At 36.8% G+C, this 20,418-nt stretch overlaps 1 protein-coding gene across 3 annotated transcripts in view; it reads right to left on the bottom strand.

The window, feature by feature from the left end:
* The window catches only part of SCML2 (Scm polycomb group protein like 2), an 82,210-nt gene that overhangs the window by 29,761 nt on the left and 32,031 nt on the right, over positions 1–20,418 (bottom strand). For all 3 annotated transcript variants that reach the window (XM_037512643.2, XM_037512644.2, XM_037512645.2), the window contains one exon: positions 11,395–11,638. In XM_037512643.2, the coding sequence (XP_037368540.1) occupies positions 11,395–11,638 (244 nt within the window). The remainder of the gene's footprint in view (positions 1–11,394; positions 11,639–20,418) is intronic.

The following is a 20,418-nucleotide window of genomic DNA, read 5'->3' as shown; positions in this document are numbered from 1 at the left end:
AAAAAAATTAACGTATGAACTGACAATTCCACTCTTAAGTATATACCCCATAGAAATGAAAACACGGACTCAAGCAAGTACTTGCATGAACACGTTCACAGCAGCACTATGAACAAGAGCCAAAATGTGGAAACAGTTTAAATGTCCATTAATGGACAAACAGATGGTTACTATATATGCAATGAAATATTATTCAGCCATCAAAAAGAATAAAATACTGATATATGCTACACATGGATACACACTGAAGACACCATGACAAGTAAAAGAATCAAACACAAAAATCACATATTACAGGATTCCATTTACATGAGCTACGCAGAACAGGTAAACCCACAGAAGCAGAACGCAGACTGGTAGTCGCCTGGGGCAAGGGGGAGAAGGGAAGGGTGACTCCCTGATTGATGGACATGGGCTTCCCTTTAGCGTGATGACATATTTTGGAACTAGATAGAAATGTTAGTTGCAAAATACTGTGATGTACTAAGTACCCATGAATTGTGCATTTTAAAATAGTTCATTTTATTACATCACTTTCACCTCAAAAAATGAATAAATGAGAAAAGGAACCCTATATACATCAACTGTGCCAAAGACTTTGCATATATTATTAAATTTGCCTTCAAAGTTTTGTAAAGCTAGAACATTCATTATAATTATATTATCAAACAGAGACTCAGTGTGATATGCAATATGCATCCCAGTATCACATATCTAGCCCAGTAGTAGTAGAACTGGGATTCAAATTCAGGATACCTATCAACCTTTGCTTAAACTGGGTACTCTTTTTAATTAGTGAGGAAAAATATTAAAAGACTTGACTTTCTAATTAAAGTATTTTCTTCTATAAACTTAACAAACAAAATACAGAATTAAATAGCTTGCTTAAACATTTTATCAGGTTCAAATTTGAGGGAGCTTACATATAACCCACAAAGAAAAGCATTTACAGTAACACTGAAAACCAACTGTCAACATGCCTTTAATAATCCAGAAGGCAATTTCATTTTATCCATTCTCTTGGCTAAATATATCCCCAGGGGGGGAAAAAAAAGAATTGCATCCAATATTGGAGTAACTTGTGATAGTCATGCTTTACTCTTTAAATTTTCTTAGAGATTTTCTCCAATTTGAACATTTAAAATCGGAACACATATCTATTAATTACTAGAATAGCAGAATAAGAATACTTAAGGGGATGGCACCAAACCAGTACAACTCTGTGTACACAGAACAAAACACAACATAATCAGTTGGTCTCAATAACTATTGACAATTAACATTTCTTATTTTTTAATTAAAATATCTTAAGGCTTATATACCAAAATATTTGCAATGATTATATCCGGATGAGAGGAATACAAGCACGTTTTAGATTTCCTCTTACCGTTTATCCTTGTTTTCTAAATGTTCTACAATACCAATTTTGTCATAAAATATAAAATTCCCCAATAAACAATCTAATCACTATTGTGAAAAACAAGAGAAACAGTCATTCTAACTATTTAGATTTCTCTAAAGAAAACAATGATTCCAAATAAATATTGTAATATTCTATTTTGGTTAAAAAGTCATACAACTCACAGTGACATACATGAATCCATTAAAAATAACATTAGAAATACCCATGTAGGCTACTGCATACTGGCAGTCACCTTTTGAGTCCACACAAATAAAACACAATAATCAGTGTCCAGCAATTTCAGAATTAAAGAGTATATTGTCAGTACCATGCAAAAACATCTCTACCACCCAATTAACAATCAGAGAAACATGGTGTCCACTTCCATCCACAGCAGTAGTGGCACTCTCTGTCCTGCCTGCCTCAATCTTGCCTCCCATAGGTCTCTGCTTCTCACTGTTCCTTTCATCATCACCTAAAAATTTCTCTATGACACAGCCTTTTTACTCTCTCACTTTCCTAATGTGCCCCAAAAAAGCATAAAAGTCCTTTCCAAGTTCCCCACCACCCCTCTCATTTCAGAAGGTTTATTTGTTCTACAGCTAATCACAAAAAGAAAAAAGAATAGCAAACAATAGAGAAGTTACAAAGAAAATCAAGTTCTCTAATTTTAATGGCAGCTACCCTGTTTTGTTTTGTTTTTTATAGAAATGAGAGTTGTTTTACACATGTTAACCTTTGATGGACCTTGCACCAAGTTCTAACCTGAGCTCTCTGCCCATTTCCCTGCTCATTTACCAAGCAGAGCTATTTTGGTTGGCATGGCTGTAGTCAACAGTGTGAACAAGTCCAGCCCTGCTGCCTTAGATCCTCAATCCTTGCTTAGTTTCCTTCATAACCCATCATCGGTTTCCCTGTCAACACCAAGAATCAGTTTTAAAGTATTAACAATACCTTAAACACATAATAAAAGGTAACTTCACACAAAAAGAAATCATTCACTCAGAAAAGTAAAGATTTTTGTCTTAAAAAAACTTGCTTTTGGGGTCTAACAGATTATCCCCACTTGGATAGTGCTTGCTATGTCTTTCCTAGAAGCTTTTAAAAATTACGCCTGGGGCCTCCCTTGGTGGTGCAGCAGTTGGCGCGCAGACCTCTCCTGTCGCGCCCGCTGCTCCCCTCAGCAGTGTATTTCGTCAGTCTGCCTGTTCTGTTCCCCACTCTGGCTCTGGTGAACTCTCTTGCCCTCCTACGCTTCTGACTGTACCCAGTGCTTGTATAAATAAATAAATAAATCTTTTTAAAAATTTAAAAAAAAAATTATGCCTGGACAACTAGAACAAAACCAGATATAATGAAAGGACCTGTAGCTTTGATTTGCTCTCCTGTCCCCCATTTCAAAACAGGGTATGGAGATCTAAGATAAACAGATTAAAGAAGAGAGAAAAAACTCTAAATACACCATATAAAACATACCCTTTGCATAGTATAGTCTATCTTAGGTTATTGGAAACTAGAAAAATGTTACTGGGAAAAATTTCCCATATACAACTGAAAGGTTAAATCACAGCTCTCTAAAGTAAATAAATAATGAATGAATAAATACATAACAAAATAAAAGATAGCTCTCTAACTTAAACAAAATATGGGGCCTCCCCGGTGGCGCAGCGGTTGAGCGCTGGGTTGCGAAGCTGCCCGCAGCCTCTGCGGCGCCGGTTCGATTCCCGGCTGCTCCCCGGCCACCAGAGGAGGGTCCCACATGGTGCGCAGACCTCTCCTGCCACCCGCTGCTCCCCTCAGCAGTGTACTTCGGTCCTTCTGCCTGCTCTGCTCCCTGCTCTGGCTCTGGTGAATTCTCTCACCCTCCCGCGCTTCTGACTGTACCCAGTGCATGTATAAACGAAACAAACGAACAAATAAATAAAAACATGCCTCTATAAAAAAAAAAAAAAAAAAAAAAAAAACAAAATATGAAGGTCCAGTTAAAGTTGCTTATCTCCGTAACTAAATGACAGAACTTTTTTTCATGGCATACATGCTAAATTAAAATAAGAAAACACAACTAGTAAAATTTACATGTTTTCTTACCCTGTTATATATAATTAAAGCTCATAAGTATTCAGTCTAGACTGGAAATCATTAAAATGCAATAACAAGTTAAAAATCACAATTAAAATTCATTAAGGTTTTATCAATTATACTACAATTAAAAAAATAATTTAGAAGGGCTTTAAGAGTCCTGATTTAAAAATACATTTGTTTTCTACTTACATATCACAGATGCTTTGTAAACTACTCCTTTCAGCGTCATGGGGGGTACTTCCCATGAAGACTTTTATTTCAAAATCTATATTCATATCTGCTCATTTCTAAAGAACATAAGATTTCTGTGACAATTACATTATTAAAGAAGATAATTTCCATAGCCTATAATATTTTCAGAAAATGTCACATGAAAAAAAGCAACTTCAGTTGTTTTAGGTCAACCCATAATTCATCTAACAATACTGAGCTTTTAAAAGCCACTCAATTTTTAAACCATAGCATCCCTTTTCTTATTGACTGCCTTCTAAAAAAATGACTTCCATTACGCTGTTCAAAAAAAGTTGCAATCGTGGATACAATTTCCCCAAAACACATTAAATGTATTGATACAATATTTAATTAGTAAAATATTATCCACATTTCTGCATCATAAAAATACTTTCAGTAAGTTTCACATAATACCAATAAAAAAATCACATCATTTTCAAAACGATACAAAAAAATTTTGCAACACTTTTCATTACAAATTGGAGATTTAAATAGGGTTATTCCTCTTTTATTTTAAGCCACTTCTATGGTAGAAATAACCAAAGATTGACTTTTCTTTGCACCATAAAACAATTATTAGAACTGACTAATCAAATAACAGTGCCAACAATTTCAGTAAGTAATATTTATAACAAAATAAAGAATTTTTTGAGATAACGAATTGCTGGGATATTCAGTATAAGAAAGCTAACAAAGCAGACAATGAATTTCTGTTTAACCACACTCCAACTACAACATCAAGAAACTTTTGGGGTAAATCCTACCTTTAGGAATATTCCAGAGAGACAGTACTTGATGTATTTACTATTAAGGAGATTTAGGTTCCACTTGATAGTCTTTCTCCTTTACCAGAAATAAAACTGCTTTTCTGCAGAAAGCGAGTCAACAACAAAGCCCATGTTGCTGGAGCAAGTCTGAATTTCTAGCAAATGGGGATGAAGCTATTTGCATTTGTTGGTTTAAGGGGGGAGAAGGGGGAGAAGAGGATGAGTGGGAGGAGGGGACGAAGAGGACTGCTAAAGTAATTCACATATTGTCTGTGTCCCACATAGACAGTGATCATCAGTCACCTGCTCAAACTTCCTTCACTCCTGCCTTTAGAGAAGAACCAAAGGTTACCCTGGGTCAGAGAATCTGGAAAGAAATGAGAAGACAGGCAAAATCTAACTGCCAGTCCATTATGTCTGTAGACAAACTTATCCCCACTGGACCACATGTCCTAAAAACCAAGGCATTTCAATAGTCTCCAGAGAACTTGTTAAAATATATCACAGAAACAGAAACAAGAAAGAACCTCCAGGCTCTGCTTACAATTATTGCACTTATTTAGCTGAAATACTTAAAACAGAGAAAGGATATTTGTTTGTTTGCTTTTCAAGATAATTCTTTGCATCATAATTCATCTCATTTGCAAAAGCAAAACATTTGTTCCAAGCTGCTCATATGAAAAAGAAAATATCAGCTATTTTAAATTTCATGGCTTTTGAGAAAGTAATATGCTTGACAGCATTTCCAACTATTTCATTTATACCATAACAAAAGAACTAAAAAGCAAGTGGGGGAGGGGAAAGAACAGGGAGGGAGGGAGGGAGGCATAATGGTTACTGGTGGCAGAGTATGGGTGAGTTGGTGGTAGATGCACTATGGTGGTAATACCTGATGGGGCTACCCCATTGTTACTTCAGTTGTAGGTAGGTAGGTAGGTAGGTAGGTCGGTAAGACAGACAGATAAAAAAAAGTACCTTACTCCATATTTTATTAATAGCTAACATTAAGGACAAAAATCTAAACAAATACTTGAGTGTTTATTCAGAAGATCTCTGATGGGACAACACATCTTGAACTTTTAACATTCTTAATTATGTGACCCTATGTTACTTTTGATCCACAACAATAAAGAGAAAGGAAAAGTGCAGCTTTCTGTAATTTTTACTAAATATACACAGCTGCATAAAATGAGGAGTAAGTTGGTAAAGATATGTCCTAAAAACTGTAAAATTTTAATTTTAAAATTAAGAGAGGTGAGGCACAAGTTACAGAAACCACATAATCCTCTGCGCATCTCTGAAGAAAGAGCAAAAGCAGCCATAATTTCTGGTTCTGGTTTTTTTGTTGTTGTTTTTTTAATGAGAATGGGTGGGGGTGGGGAGTATTTCTTGTTAGCTCAATGGAGGCTTTGGAATACTTTTCACAAGACTAACTTTCACACAGTTCAAAAGGAAAATATTACATAGGAAGGGCTTTACAAAGCCTTTATATAAGACTAATATATAACAGCCATATATAATACGTAATGGTCAGTTACATTTTTAAAAACGATCAAAAGTTTAGATATTAAAACCTACTTCTTTAAAATTTTAATATAGAAAAATTAAAACACACATGCGTCACATACATGAACTCACATTTATAAAACAAATCAGTATTCAAAATGCAAGATAATTGCATTTAAATTCTATTTGAATTTTTAAATTTTATTTTTAAGCAGACATAAAATTTCGGTCTGAATTAGCAACAAAGAAAACCTAATATGCCAGTTTTATCAAATATTCATTATCAGAAATGTTTTACAATGTTGTGAAGGATGTGCATATTACCACTGAATTACACTTGGAAATTAAAGCAGTTTCCATGAGAGTATGTGGGAGGCGCAGGGGTTGGTGATACACAACAAACTGAAGGATTTTATCAAGGAAAGAGAAGAGATGATGGCCACGAGACAGTAAAGCTTGGCTAGACACCTTCCTGATTCTAGGTTTTCACCGCCTCCACAGTTCCCTTTGGACCAAAGGAATTCCGTTATACCCTTGGGATTCTGCAACTTTATACTCAAAGCATCTGGAAGTTTGCTACCCTCCTTTCCGGTCTGTATGATCACAAATGCTTAAAGAATTAGACTACAAGACGAAAGTCTGCATCAATGTGGATTATTAATTACAACTGATGCATAAAACTGAAGCTAAGTTAAAACTAACTCATTAATGATTTAGAAATTACCTAAATTCAAAATATAATTTCTCGACTAAAAATTTACATTTATTGTATTCATAAATAAAACTACAGACATAAAATAGTAACCTATTATGTACAAACTTTCCCAATACAATACAGGAAAAAGGAAAAGATTTCTAAGAAATATTAAAAATAACAGTAGGTCCCAATCTGATTCTAAATTGCTGGATTCTAAGTCTTCAATTAATAAATATTTGGATTTTAATGAAATGACTAGGTACAAATTTCTGTGACTGTATATGCCAGAGCAAACGAAGGGCAATATGAGAAGAAACCAATAGTTTACAGAGCATTCCTAAATTTCTCTCCCTCTCTCTGTTATCTCTCTTTAAAAAATATATATATATGATTCAAAGGAGGGGGAAAGCATGGTGAAACAGAAAACAGCAAGATTAAATAGATTCTTTAAGAAGAGTATCTACAATGGACCTTGTTTTAGTTTACTTTAGTCAGCCTTCTTTAAACTGCCAAGGAAACAGCAGAACACATAACTTTTTTCCTCTGTCTCTAGACATTCTGCACAGGTCTCCAGAATAAATCTAATGAGTATGACAGCACCAATCAGAAGCAAAGAGCTTTGAAAGACTGTAGGGTCATAATAAGAACCAAAAAAAGGAAAATTTAAATAAACAAAAGAGAGGAAAAAACACATAGCTTGCTTCATTTTACATCCAAGATATGTTTCTCAGTGGATTTTTCTACTCCTAAGCCTGGTAAGAACTTGACTGTTTCTGATTATAGACGTGTTAGCAGAGGAAAAAATTGTCAGAAGTTGTTTTAAAGTCAACAGAATTTTATTACTATTCTTGAAAAGAAATTCAGTAAAGCTTATTAAATAACCAGTTTTTTAATTCAAAGTCAAGCAGCATTCATGGATGCCTCAAAAAATACATGTCTCGGGGCCTCCCTGGTGGCACAAGGGGTTGAGCACCACACTATGAAGCAATCAGCAGCCTCTGCAGCACAAGTTTGATCCCTGGCTGGCCAGGGAGCTACCCACATGGCGCAGCAGACCTCTCCTGGCTTGCTGCTGCTCTCCTCAGCAGTGTACTTTGGTCAATCTGCCTGTTCTGTTCCCCACTCTGTCTCTGGTGAATCCTCTCACCCCCACCCCCTCCCCCATGCCTCTGGCCTGTATCCCAGCTCTTGTATGCATAAATAAATAAATCTTTAAAAAAAAAAAAGGAAAGAAAATCTTCACCCACCTCTGAGGGGAGTGGAAATGTATTTTTCTGAAAGACCATTTGACAGGCTTAGAAACATAACCCTTGACCCAGCAAATTTATCTTATGAAAACAGAGGAATACAAAAGTATATTCACCATATCATCTACCTTTGTTAAGTAAATTATGGCATAATCATGATACAATCAACATAGAAATAAATATTTCATTTGTAGGGATACATGGGAACACATACATTATTAAAAAAATACTTAAGGAATATGCAAGATAATCCCTTTTCAAATGAAAATTGCTAATTATATCAAAGTAAAGATTTTCCTTAACTTACCAGTGGGGTTACATGCCCTAAGCTTACCATAAATGAAATATATATGCTGAAAACACATTAATATAACTAGTGGCTGAGCCTCACCTACCTTCAACATGCTCAGAACAGTCATATTAATTTAGAGTTGGGCAAAATCATCTAATACAAACTCTATTTTATAATGCATTGAGTAGCTCATGTAATCTATTGAATTACAGGGCATGGCTGGCTAGGAACTGCTGCTAATTACTGCTAGTCATTATCAGTACTGCCTATCACCAGCCTGGGAAGATCAAAATTCAGAATTTGAAGTACAGTTTCTACTAAATGTATATTGCTTTTATACCATCAGAAAGTCCAAAAACTGCAAGTTGAACTACTGTAAGTTGGGGGCCATATGTACATATGCAGGTTTTTGTAAGCCACAGATAATAAGCAAAAGTTCCCATTACCACCTAATACCTCTTCCCAGAAATAACCACTGTTACAGATTTGACATATAGTCTTTCAGATCATTCCTATGTATTTATAGGAATACACCTATAGTTACATATAGAAATATATTTGTTTTGATTTCAAGGTGTTATATATTTTGAAGAATTGCTTTAAAGAAAAAGATTTATTTTATTTATTTATGCACACAAGAACTGGGGTCTAGGCCAGAGGTGTGGAGCGTGAGAGGATTCACCAGAGACAGAGTGAGGAGAACAGGCGGATATACTGAAATACACTGCTGAGGGGAACAGTGGGCAAGACAGGAGAGGTGTGCTGTACCATATGTGGGTTAGCTCCCTGGCCAGGGATCAAACTCATGCCGCAGTGGCTGGCAATAGCTTGCTAGCACTGAGACTTTAATCCCTGCACCACTAGGGAGGCTCTGTAGAATTGCTTTTAATATAGCATTGAGGACTTTCTTAGTAAATAAGGAACATTTTCATTCTTCTAAATTGTTCTATATTATTAACTATACCAAGATTTATTTTAACAATCCTCTACTGATTTGAGTATGTATGTTTAAGACAAAAAGAAAAAAGGCAATAGGAAGTCAAATATAGATCAGACTACTTACCATGGTTATCTCTGTATGTTCTCAATTTTTTGTTTTGAGCATTTATCACTTTTTCTATTAGAGAAAAATTTTTATATTAAAAATAACAAAAAGTAATTTAAATAATTTTCTTTCAAGAATATATCTAAAAAATTATACTTTCGTATTATAGCTGCCATTTAATGTATTAGCTAAAGTTTTCTCCCTCAAAAAGAACATTTCACCTAGTGTAAGTACAGTATTAATTCTATCTAAGCAAAGCTTGAAAAAATAAAAAATTAATTATATATGCAATGCCTTTTGATGAATATCTACTAATAATATTTAGCCATACTTTCCCCAGAGTTCTAAAGTTCTTCTGGGGACTTCTGTGAATCTTTATAAGACAGAATGTGGCACCAATGGGCACATCTTTATTTCTACTTGATTGCTTCCAAATTCTACTTCAACATGACTAGGGTTATTTATATTCAAAAATCAGTCACTGAAAGTGCTTCACAATACCAAATTACTTGCATGATTTGAAATCCCTACTAATGATAAAACAGTTAAACTTTCACATCAAACATTTCAAGTTTTTTCCAATGAACACACCACTAATAAGTATATGTGTGGTTTTTTAAAGACATCAAGATTAAATGAAATCCATGTTTAGAAGTATCAGACTGAAACTGTAAAAACACCAAAGATGATGTGAAAATATTACGGTAGACAGAGAAAAAAAAGATTGATTATAGTCAAAAGAAAAATATAGAACAACAGGGGCCTCCCTGGTGGTGCAGCGGTTGAGCTCTGGGCTACGAAGCTGCCCGCAGCCCCTGCAGTGCTGATTAGATCCCCGGCTGCCAGGCGAGGGTCCCACATGGCGTGCAGACCTCTCCTGCCACCCGCTGCTCCCCTCAGCAGTGTATTTCGTCAGTCTGCCTGTTCTGCTCCCCGCTCTGGCTCTAGTGAATTCTCTCACCCTCCCGCGCTTCTGACTGTACCCAGTGCTTGTATAAATAAAGAAATAAATCTTTAAAAAAAATATAGAGAACAACAGTTCAATTCTCAATAGCAGTAACAGAAACCAAAGGCAAAAGGCAAAAGAATGGTATCGTCAATGGGCTGAAAGAAAATAGTTGTCAACTTAGAATTCTACACTCAGAGAAAATGTCTTCCAGGATGAAGGTGAAATAATGACATATTCAGATAAACATAAACTGATAGTGTGTGCCACTATACCAAACTAGTCTCACCAAAGTAAATTATGAAGGATCTACCTCAGGCAGAAGAAAATTAATCCCAGATGTAAGGTTTGAGATGCTTAGAAGGAATAAAAAACAAAGAACATGTTAAATATATTGGTGAAGCTCAACAATTATTGACTATATAAACATTAATAATGGCTTATAAGATCACAAAAAGATATAATTAAAATATACAACCATAATAACATGAATTTGAAGGTGATAAATGGGTAGAGTATTCTATGTTCCCTTTATTGTCTTAGGACAGAAGAGTAAAGATATTAATTTTAGACTTCCATTAAAGTTAAGAAAGCACAGTCTATAACCCCTAAAATAAGTAAAATGATGTAAACCAACTTTATCACAATAAAATAAAGCATGTTTACTAGAGTTTTAAAAGAATAGAAAATATAGTGTAAAACTTTCAAACAAGAAGGGGGTGAAATTAAATGAGAAAAAAATAATCCAAAAAGAGCACAAGAGGAAAATAAATCACAGAAAAGGTAGGACAATTATATCTGCAATTATAATAAATATAAACAGATTAGGGCCTCCCTGGTGGTGCAAGGGGTTAAGACTCAACCCATGAAGCAATGCGCAGTCACTGCAGAACAAGTTCGATCCCCGGCCAGCGAGATACCCACATGGAGCAGCAGACCTCTCCTGACTTGCCTGCTGCTCCCCTCAGCAGTGTGTTTCAGTCAACCTAGAATTCTATATCTAGCAACTATCCTTGAAGAATGAAGGGCTCCTGAAAAGAAAAATAGTGAGAAGAAGGGCTGTTCCACCATTAACAAGGTAGTAGCCAGAGAATACACCAACTTTCACAAGCACATGGCAATAGCAGTTAGATCAAACTTCAATAAAATAAAAGAACATGTGATTACTTATTGGCTTACCATTAGTTCCTGGTGGTTGTAGTACATCTCCTGTCAGGCGACACCACCCAACTGGGAAAATATCTCGACAATCATACTTGCACCAGTAATCAAATGCTCCACTCCAGCCATCGAATGTGATATTAACTTCATCTCCTTTAACATCTCCAATCGTTGCAGGGCAGATGAGATACGGATTTTTTCTATCTATAGCTTCCAGTTTCATTCCCACTTTAAAATTATTTAGAGGTGGCTTTGGTGGTTCCTACCAAAACATAAAAAGTTTTCACTGTTAAGATGTATTAAGAAGTATTTGCTGAACTGTATTCTTACAACCTTAGCAAATAAAAATAAGTTCCATGTTTATAAATTAAATACAGGAAGAAAACAGTTTTCATAGATATCTCTGAAACTCTGCTCCACAACAACTCAATTACTTTGGAGCAAAATCAAGAATCTGGAAAGAAAGAAAACAAGCCTGACAGTCATTCATTCATTCAGGAAATATGTATTATATACTGTGCACCAGGAATTCAGGACTGATGAACAAAAACATGAAAGATCACTGCTCTGATGGAGCTTGCATTCTAGTGGTAGTGGTGGTTGAAGGAGGCTAGGTGGGGGAAGAGTATAAAATGCAGACACAAAACACTAAAGTCATGTAGTCCTGGTCATTTATGATATCCAGTTCAGAAACCAGTATTTAGAAGTATTCCTTAGTTACAGAAAGCTAAAGCATTCAAATGCTAAAAGGATTCTTAGAAAGTGCTATATTAAAAGCAACATCTTTTCTTTCAAGTTGTTTTTTATCCTAGTAAATGACTAGGATAAAACCCAGTCATCCAAGCCAGAAGCCTGGATATAGTCCTATGTTAGTAGCTCTCATCCCCACTGAACTTCAGAGTCACCTGGGAGCACATCACTAGTGATGTTGATTAAATCAGTCTAGGGCGGGGCCTGGCATTAACACATTTTAATTCCCTGGGTAACTCTAATGTGCACCCAAGACTAAGAACCACTGCTCTAGTTGAATCCTTTTAACACATTCAATAAAACTCATAGCCTACCAATTCTACACCCTATATCTCTAGAATAACACTAAAACTTAAAGCTCCAATTGTTTACCATATGCCAGGCACTGTTTTAAATGTCTTCTGTATATTCATTTAATCCTCACAACCCTACAAAATCAGTGCAGTTATTATCCCCATTTTACAGGCGAGAAAACAAATGCACAATTGCCTAAGAATACACTATAAATATCAGAATTACCTTTAAACCTAGGTAGCCTGTCTAGGAGCCAACTCCTTGGAACGCCCTACACCATCACCTGCCTGGCAAGCTGCAACTCACCTGCTTCAAAGACCAGCATTTCTGGCCTCTTTAAGGCTTTCCTGATCAACTCCTGTCCATTCCTAAGACCACCTCAAAGTCATCCTTGCCTTAAATTGTGAAACCACTATTGAAATGTGTTCACTATTCTAAGGACTAAAAGTGTACACTACATTTTATCCACATTTTTCCAGCACAGTACCCAATGGCATTTATTTTTAAAATTTTTTAAATTTATTTTCTTACATCACTGCTTATTTTTTTGTAATTTTTCATTTTATTTTTTTAATATTTTATTTTACATAATTCTTACATCATTTTTCATTTTTGCACAATGTATGCATTTTCATTTTGGATATATACCCCATACAATTGCACCCCACCTTATTTTGACCCTAATCCTTCTCCCCACCCCCCCCCACGCCGTAGTATATCTCTGGTTTATAGTTGCTTGTTGATTTTGATTTTTACTTTGTATTATTTAGTCGTTTTCCTGGTCCCTTATTTATGTTTTCTAGACTCCTGCTATGAGTGAGACCATCCGGTATTTTTCTTTTTCTTTCTGACTTATTTCGCCGAGCATGACCCCTTCTAGCTCCATCCATGTTACTGCAAATTGCATGAGTTTATCTTTTTTGATGCTGAGTAATATTCCATGGTGTATATGTACCACATCTTCTTGATCCAGTCATTTATTTTTGGGCATTTGGGTTGTTTCCAAAGCTTAGCTATTGTAAACAGTGCTGCTATAAACATAGGGATGCAGGTGCCCTTTGGAATTAATGTTTCCGTGTCATTTGGGTAAATACCTAGGAGTAGAACTGCTGGATCATATGAAAGCTCTAAGTTTAGTAGGTCAAGAAATCTCCACATAGCTCTCCATAGTGGTTGGACCAGTTTGCACTCCCACCAACAGCACAGGAGAGTTTGTTTTTCTCCACAACCTCGCCAACATTTGTTGTTGCTAGTTTTTTTAATATGACATCACTGCTTATTATTGTGCAATATTTGATTTCTCCTTTCAGGTGCAATCCTTGTAGTTCTCCCACCACCATAGCATCCCTGACCCATCACCACAGACCCTTGTGCCCTTCTCTGAACCTTCTCCCTCCCCCTCCACTGCTGTATGGGTGAAATCTATGGTCAGCTTGCAAGTTTTATCTTTTTCCTGACCCTTAGTTCGGTTTTCTTATCTTCTACCTATTAGTGAAAGCATTTGATGTTTTTCTTTTTCCCTTCTGAACTTATTTCACTTAGCATAATCCCTTCCATGACCAATATTTAAAAAAAAATGAATGAACTAAGAAATCACCTGAAGAACAATAAAGAAGCCCCCAACTAATTCTCTCATCAAGACAAAATTTAAGAAACATATTTGTTGAGTTGATTCAGTTTTAAAATGCCCCTTTTAATCCCATCTCATCATCCCAAACTATCTCACTGTTACCTTTCATACCCTTGAAATCTGAAAGTTCCCCCTATTAGGCTTCAAAGTCCTTTTAATTATTTTAAATATTTTAAATTTGATTCTTAAAAACCACCCTGTAAGTCAAATGAGCAAAAGTTAGCCTGATCAACGATCAAAGTATTAAGGAGTTAAAGGCCTAGTGTCAGCTACTACATATGGGAAGGTAAAAAAGGAGGGGTGGATTTAACAAAGGAAAACCGTGGCAACTGAAAAATTGGTGCTATACAGAAAACATTCAAGGTAAAATAAGGACCCCTGGAACTTACACTGTAATATATCAGTAATAATTAGACTCTCTGTAGCAAAGCAAACTAAATTCAAATAGCAAAATATATTTTCTGCTATAAAACAGAATTAAGAATGAGCGGGAAAAAACAGGATTTTAAGATTCAAATATATAATCTAAAAAGATATACCAATGTGACAGTATATTATTAATGCCACTATTCACCTGGCAAGTAACAAAAAAAACCCAGAAAATTATATAGACAAATGCAATATTCTCTGAAGATTTTTGTACTATTTAATTCTTCTAAATTTCATGAATATTCTATCAAATTTACTTACACCAGTATAGCCATACAAATAAATATTAGCAGAACTATGTAAGAAAACAAAATTTTATTTTAAAAAAATCAAAGGAGCTGCTTTTATCATAACATAGTAAATGAAAGGGCTTTAATCACTAAATAAGCTGCCTCCAGATTTAGCTAACTGGCAAAATGGTTCCCTCTGCTGTCCACTAAAAGTAGTGAGTTGTTTTTAAAGATGCTTTCAAAGAATAACATTTATCATTATCATCAGTTTTTTAATGACTTTCTAAAACACAAAGATGTAACTTGCAAAAGCAATAGTTAAAATAAACAATGGATCATTCTCTTTTACTGTGAGAAAAAAAAGATTCCATTCTAGAAGGTGGGTAGTAAAGATTATTAACCACCCTCTTTGTTTATCTACAATATAGTTCTCCTTACAAGTTATTTCTTCACATATCCTGACTCTGAGGCCAGTCTCAGCATGTAATAATAACTATATTATCCCTCTGGCTGGAATATTCTTACTCTGTAGCCTTCAGATCTTCACTCAAATGGCACCTTCATAGCAAGACCTTCCTGGCCAAACCTATCTAAAATGTCAATCTCCCTGTCCTTAGTAGAACCAACTGTCAAACAAAAATATATGCTTTATTTAGCATGGTTTATTGTGTATTTTCCCAGCTAGAAGGTAAACTCCTTAAGAACAGGAGTTTTTACTGCTTTGCTTACAGCTGTATTCCCAGGGTCTATCTCTAATCACAAACTCCTATAGTTCTACTTCTTTACTTTCAATCAGCTATTTCTTTGACCTCATTAAGAATTCTAGTCCTGGGCCTCCCCGGTGGCGCAGCGGTTGAGCGCTGGGTTGCGAAGCTGCCCGCAGCCTCTGCAGCGCCGGTTCAATCCCCGGCTGCTCCCCGGCCACCGGAGGAGGGTCCCACATGGCGCGCAGACCTCTCCTGCCGCCCGCTGCTCCCCTCAGCAGTGTCCTTCGGTCCTTCTGCCTGCTCTGCTCCCCGCTCTGGCTCTGGTGAATTCTCTCACCCTCCCGCGCTTCTGACTGTACCCAGTGCTTGCATAAATAAATAAATAAATAAATCTTTAAATTAAAAAAAAAAAAAAAAAGAATTCTAGTCCTGGGCCTCCCTGGTGGCCTAGGGATTAAGTCTCAGTGCTATCATCACAACAGCCCACCAGGATTGGCCTAAGTTTGATCCCCAGCCAGGGAGCTAACCCATATATGGCACAGCAGACTTCTGTCTCGCCCACTGTTCCCCTTAGCAGTGTATTTCAGTAAATCCGCCTGCTCTGCTCCCCACTCTGCCTCTGGTGAATCCTCCCCCCACCCCTGCACCTCTGGCCTACACCCCAGTTCTTCTGTACAAGAGTAAATAAAATCTTTTTTAAAAAAAGAAGTCTAGTCCTTTAACCTTTATTAATTTACAAATATTTACTGAATGCCTACTACACACACTGGACACTACTGAAGATTCTTGATGCACACACACAGTCTTATATATATTAACTAATAACACAGACAAAAATCCCACCCTCAGGGCATGCTAGTAAGATGAGAAACATAATAAAGCAAGTAAAACATATTTATGTTAGAAATGATAAGTATTATGCAAGAGAGAGAGAGTAAAGCAGAGTAAGGGAGATCCAGAGAGCAAAGTGTGGGGAGGGGATATGCAATTTTACATAAGGTAATTAGGACAAGCCTCATATGGAAAGTGACAAATGAGCAGAAACCTGAAGGTGATTATTAACCATGTCCAGAGTAAGCGTGTTCTAGAGGAACAGTGAACAGGCAGGGCCAAAGGCCCTGAAGTAAAAATACATCCAAAAAGTTCAAGGAATAACATGAAGCAAGTATGGCTAAAATGTAGTTTGCAAGCAGAAGGGCAGTAGGAAATAAGAACAGAGAGATAAGGAGGGGTCATATCAGGTAGGGCCTTGGAGGGCCACTGTAATGATTCTGGCTTTAACTTTGAGTAAACTGAGGAGCACCGGGGAAGTGTTGAGCAAAGGAGTTGTACAATCTCACTTACATTTTAAAAAGAACACTCTGGTTGCTGTGTTGACTACAAAATATAAGGTGATAAAGTAACAAGGTTACTGTAGTAATTTGGATGAGAGCTAAAGACAGCTTGTTCCAATCTGATAGTTACAGGGATAGCAAGAAGTGGTTGGATTTTGGAGGTATTTTGAAGGCAGAGCCAGTAGGATTTCCTCATGGACTGAATGTAGGGTGTGAAAGAAATAATAATCAAGATTTTTGGCCAGAGCAACTGGAAAGATGGTGGCCACTCCGAGATGAGAAGGGTTGCAGGTGGAGCAATGTCTGTTAGTCATCCAAATGGTGATATGGAGTAGGTAGCTGATATACACATCAGAGTTGGAAGTAAGAGGTCTAGACTAGAAATACAAGTTTGAAAGTCATCTACAAATATACTATATCTAAAGCCACAAATTAGATGAGATCACTTAAGGAATCAATACAGATCTATTTCTCAACCTTGGCATTATTGCTATTTGGGGACAAAGCATTCTTTTGGGGGGGTATAATGTGCACTGTAGGATGTTTAACAACATCCCTAGCCTCTACACACTAGATGTAAATAGCATCACACACACAGAATTGTGACAGCCAAAAAATGTCCCCAGATATTGCCAAATGTCCCCAAGGGGGGACAAACCAATCCCCTTCCCAACTGAGAACCCCTGATCTAGACAAAGAAGAGGACCATACACTAACATTCCATCACACCTTTACATATTCAGGCCACATAATGTCATGTCACCACTTTCTTCTCAAAACCCAAACACAACTTATGCCCATCTCCTTGTTCTGTCATTTCAAATCTTAGTTCATTATCACCATTCATTTTACCTATTTATACTTAGATGCTGAGCACTGCTGGAGAAAAACCCCACTTGTATATTAAATATATACCACATAAATTTAGTCTTCATCATTAGCTGAGGCCTCAAAATACAGTCACGAGTCCCCAGGCTGTTCTTACATTCCTACGGCAGTTATTCCAAACCTTACCATTTGCCTTGAGACTAAAAATGTACCCTACCCTCATTATATGATTATTTCATTTGTTAACAGACATTCTCCTCAACCAGAGGGAAAGTTCTCTACCCCAGTGTTGGAACACAGTAGACATTCAATTTATGTATGACTTCTTCCCTCCAGCCTTTGTCAGTTTCCTATTTCACAGAGTAAAATGAGGCCATCAAGAATGAATTCTATTAAAATTCTGTCCCCACAATTACAAATTTAACCCTCAGGACACTTTTTACCTGCTCTTTAGTTCTTGCTAATGTCACTGATAAACTTCCTTTCCACCAAGTAGTGGAAAGGAAGCTTTCTTCTTAACTGACCTCTAGTAAGTAACTGATATGGCGACATATATTTTAAAGGTTAGTGAGTATTTCTCAAGGTTCTAACCTTGATACTCCATTCTTCTCCTTCTATATATTCTCTCTGGTCTAGCTCACTCATGCCCAAGGCTTCCATCACTACTACTCAAGCTGAAAATTCCCAAATCCATACATCCAAGTCAAACCTTGTTTCTAAGTTCTGAACATTTTACTTTCAACAGCCCAGAGGCACCTTCACATTTCCAAAACTATTTCCATCTTTTCTCCTTTTATATGTATTCATCTTTCTGTGTTCCTCATCCTCTCTTCATTCTTTTAACAACCAGTATGTACCAGGAACTATGATAGGCACTGATATTACAAAGACATATTAACTACTCAAAAGGAACTCAGTCTAGGAAGCAAGAGACAGTGAAAATAGTAATGCAACCCAATACATACACCATCAAGATATGCACAAAGTGTTACAAAAGTATAAGAATGGAAAGGCGGAATTAGGGAAGGTATCTTGGAGGATTTAATGCCTGGTTTGAATCGTAAATAAAAAGTAGGAGTTAGCCAGAGATAACCAGCTCTAAAAAGGAACATAGTATCAACAGACTATTACAAGCAATTTAGAACATAAAAATCCAAAGCAAGGAGTGGCAGCTGTAAACCAGATCATAAAGCACCTAAAGGCCACATTAACAAACTTATACTTTATCCTGAGTGCAACTGGGAACTTCAAAAGAGTTTTAAGCAGGGAAATGATGTGATAAGGCTTCTATGCCAATATTTCTAGCAGTTGAATGGAAGAGTGAAGATTAAAGGCACTTACAAGGCTAGCTGAACAGTCCTGGTAAGAGGAAAGCCTGCATAAGAGGCAGTGGTTAAGATTTGAAAGGAGACACAACAAAGAAATAATTAAGAAGCTAAGTGGGTGGGCCTTCCTAATTAATTGGCTATCCAGAGGCCAGGGTCAAGGAATGAAGATTTAAGATGGCTTCTGGCCAAGTTTCAAGCTTGGGTGAAAAGAGTACCCACAAATCAATAAAGAGTAAGAGAAGAAATCCAAGAGAAAAAAAATGGGCAAAAGATACAATCAGTCAATTCACAGAAAAATTAAAGGCCATTAATTCATTTTAAAATCTGTTTGACTGGTAATCAGTTCAATGAAAATAAGAATGGATACCATTCCCATCCAACTCCCCAAAAGTGATTTATAAAGTTGAAAAAAATTGATTATATCCAGTATTAGTGAAGGTGTGAGGAACACACTAATATACTACTCCTATATCTACACATTAATATTGGATAATAGCTTGAAACACCCTTTTGGGATGTAATTTAACAGTATATATCAACACTTAAAACATACATTCCCTATGAACCAACAATACCACTTCTAAGAATCTAACTATTCATATTCATAGAAAAGCTCTTGGGGCCTCCCTCGTGGCGCAGGCAGTTGAGCGCAGCGCTGTGAAGCTGTCCGCAGCCTCTGCAGCACCGGTTCGATCCCCGCTGGCCTCGGAGCAACCCACATGGCGATCAGACCTCTCCTGTCTTGCCCACTGCTCCCCTCAGCAGCGTATTTCATCGGTCTGCCTGTTCTGTTCCCCACTCTATCGCTAGTGAATCCTCTTACCCTCCCGCGCATCTGGCCTGTGCCCCAGTTCTTGTATAAATAAAATAAATCTTTAAAAAAAAAAAAAAGAAAAAGCTCTCTATAAGAATACTCACTATGGATAATGTAAACAAAAATATGGAGACAACCTAAACATCCATACTTAGGTTAAATCAATTCTGGTAATCCATAACACAAAAGAGTAGAATACACCTGAAATAGATATGAAATGTAATAAAAATATTTCTAAAGTATACATATTTTGAGGGAAAAACTAAATCACTGAACAATATATACAATACATTATGTTTAAGAAAATAAAAGCCATGGGCCTCCCGGTGGCGCAGCGGTTGAGCGCTGGGTTGCGAAGCTGCCCGCAGCCTCTGCAGCGCCAGTTCAATTCCCGGCTGCTCCCCGGCCACCAGAGGAGGGTCCCACATGGTGCGCAGACCTCTCCTGCCGCCCGCTGCTCCCCTCAGCAGTGTACCTCAGTCCTTCTGCCTGCTCTGCTCCCGCTCTGGCTCTGGTGAATTCTCTCACCCTCCCGCGCTTCTGACTGTACCCAGTGCTTGTATAAATAAATAAATAAATAAATCTTTAAAAATAAATAAATAAATAAAAGCCATAAGCCAAGAATCCCTCACCACTCTGGGGCAGGCATTCCTCACAACCCACAACATGGTAGTATAGAGAGGTTAGAATCAGCTTCT

Source organism: Talpa occidentalis, unplaced genomic scaffold (assembly GCF_014898055.3).
Source record: "Talpa occidentalis isolate TD23 unplaced genomic scaffold, MPIMG_talOcc4v2.1 talOcc4.15, whole genome shotgun sequence".
NCBI lineage: Eukaryota > Metazoa > Chordata > Mammalia > Eulipotyphla > Talpidae > Talpa > Talpa occidentalis.
Note: the sequence above shows the minus strand (reverse complement) of the source record. Positions and strands in the feature narration are given on the sequence as shown.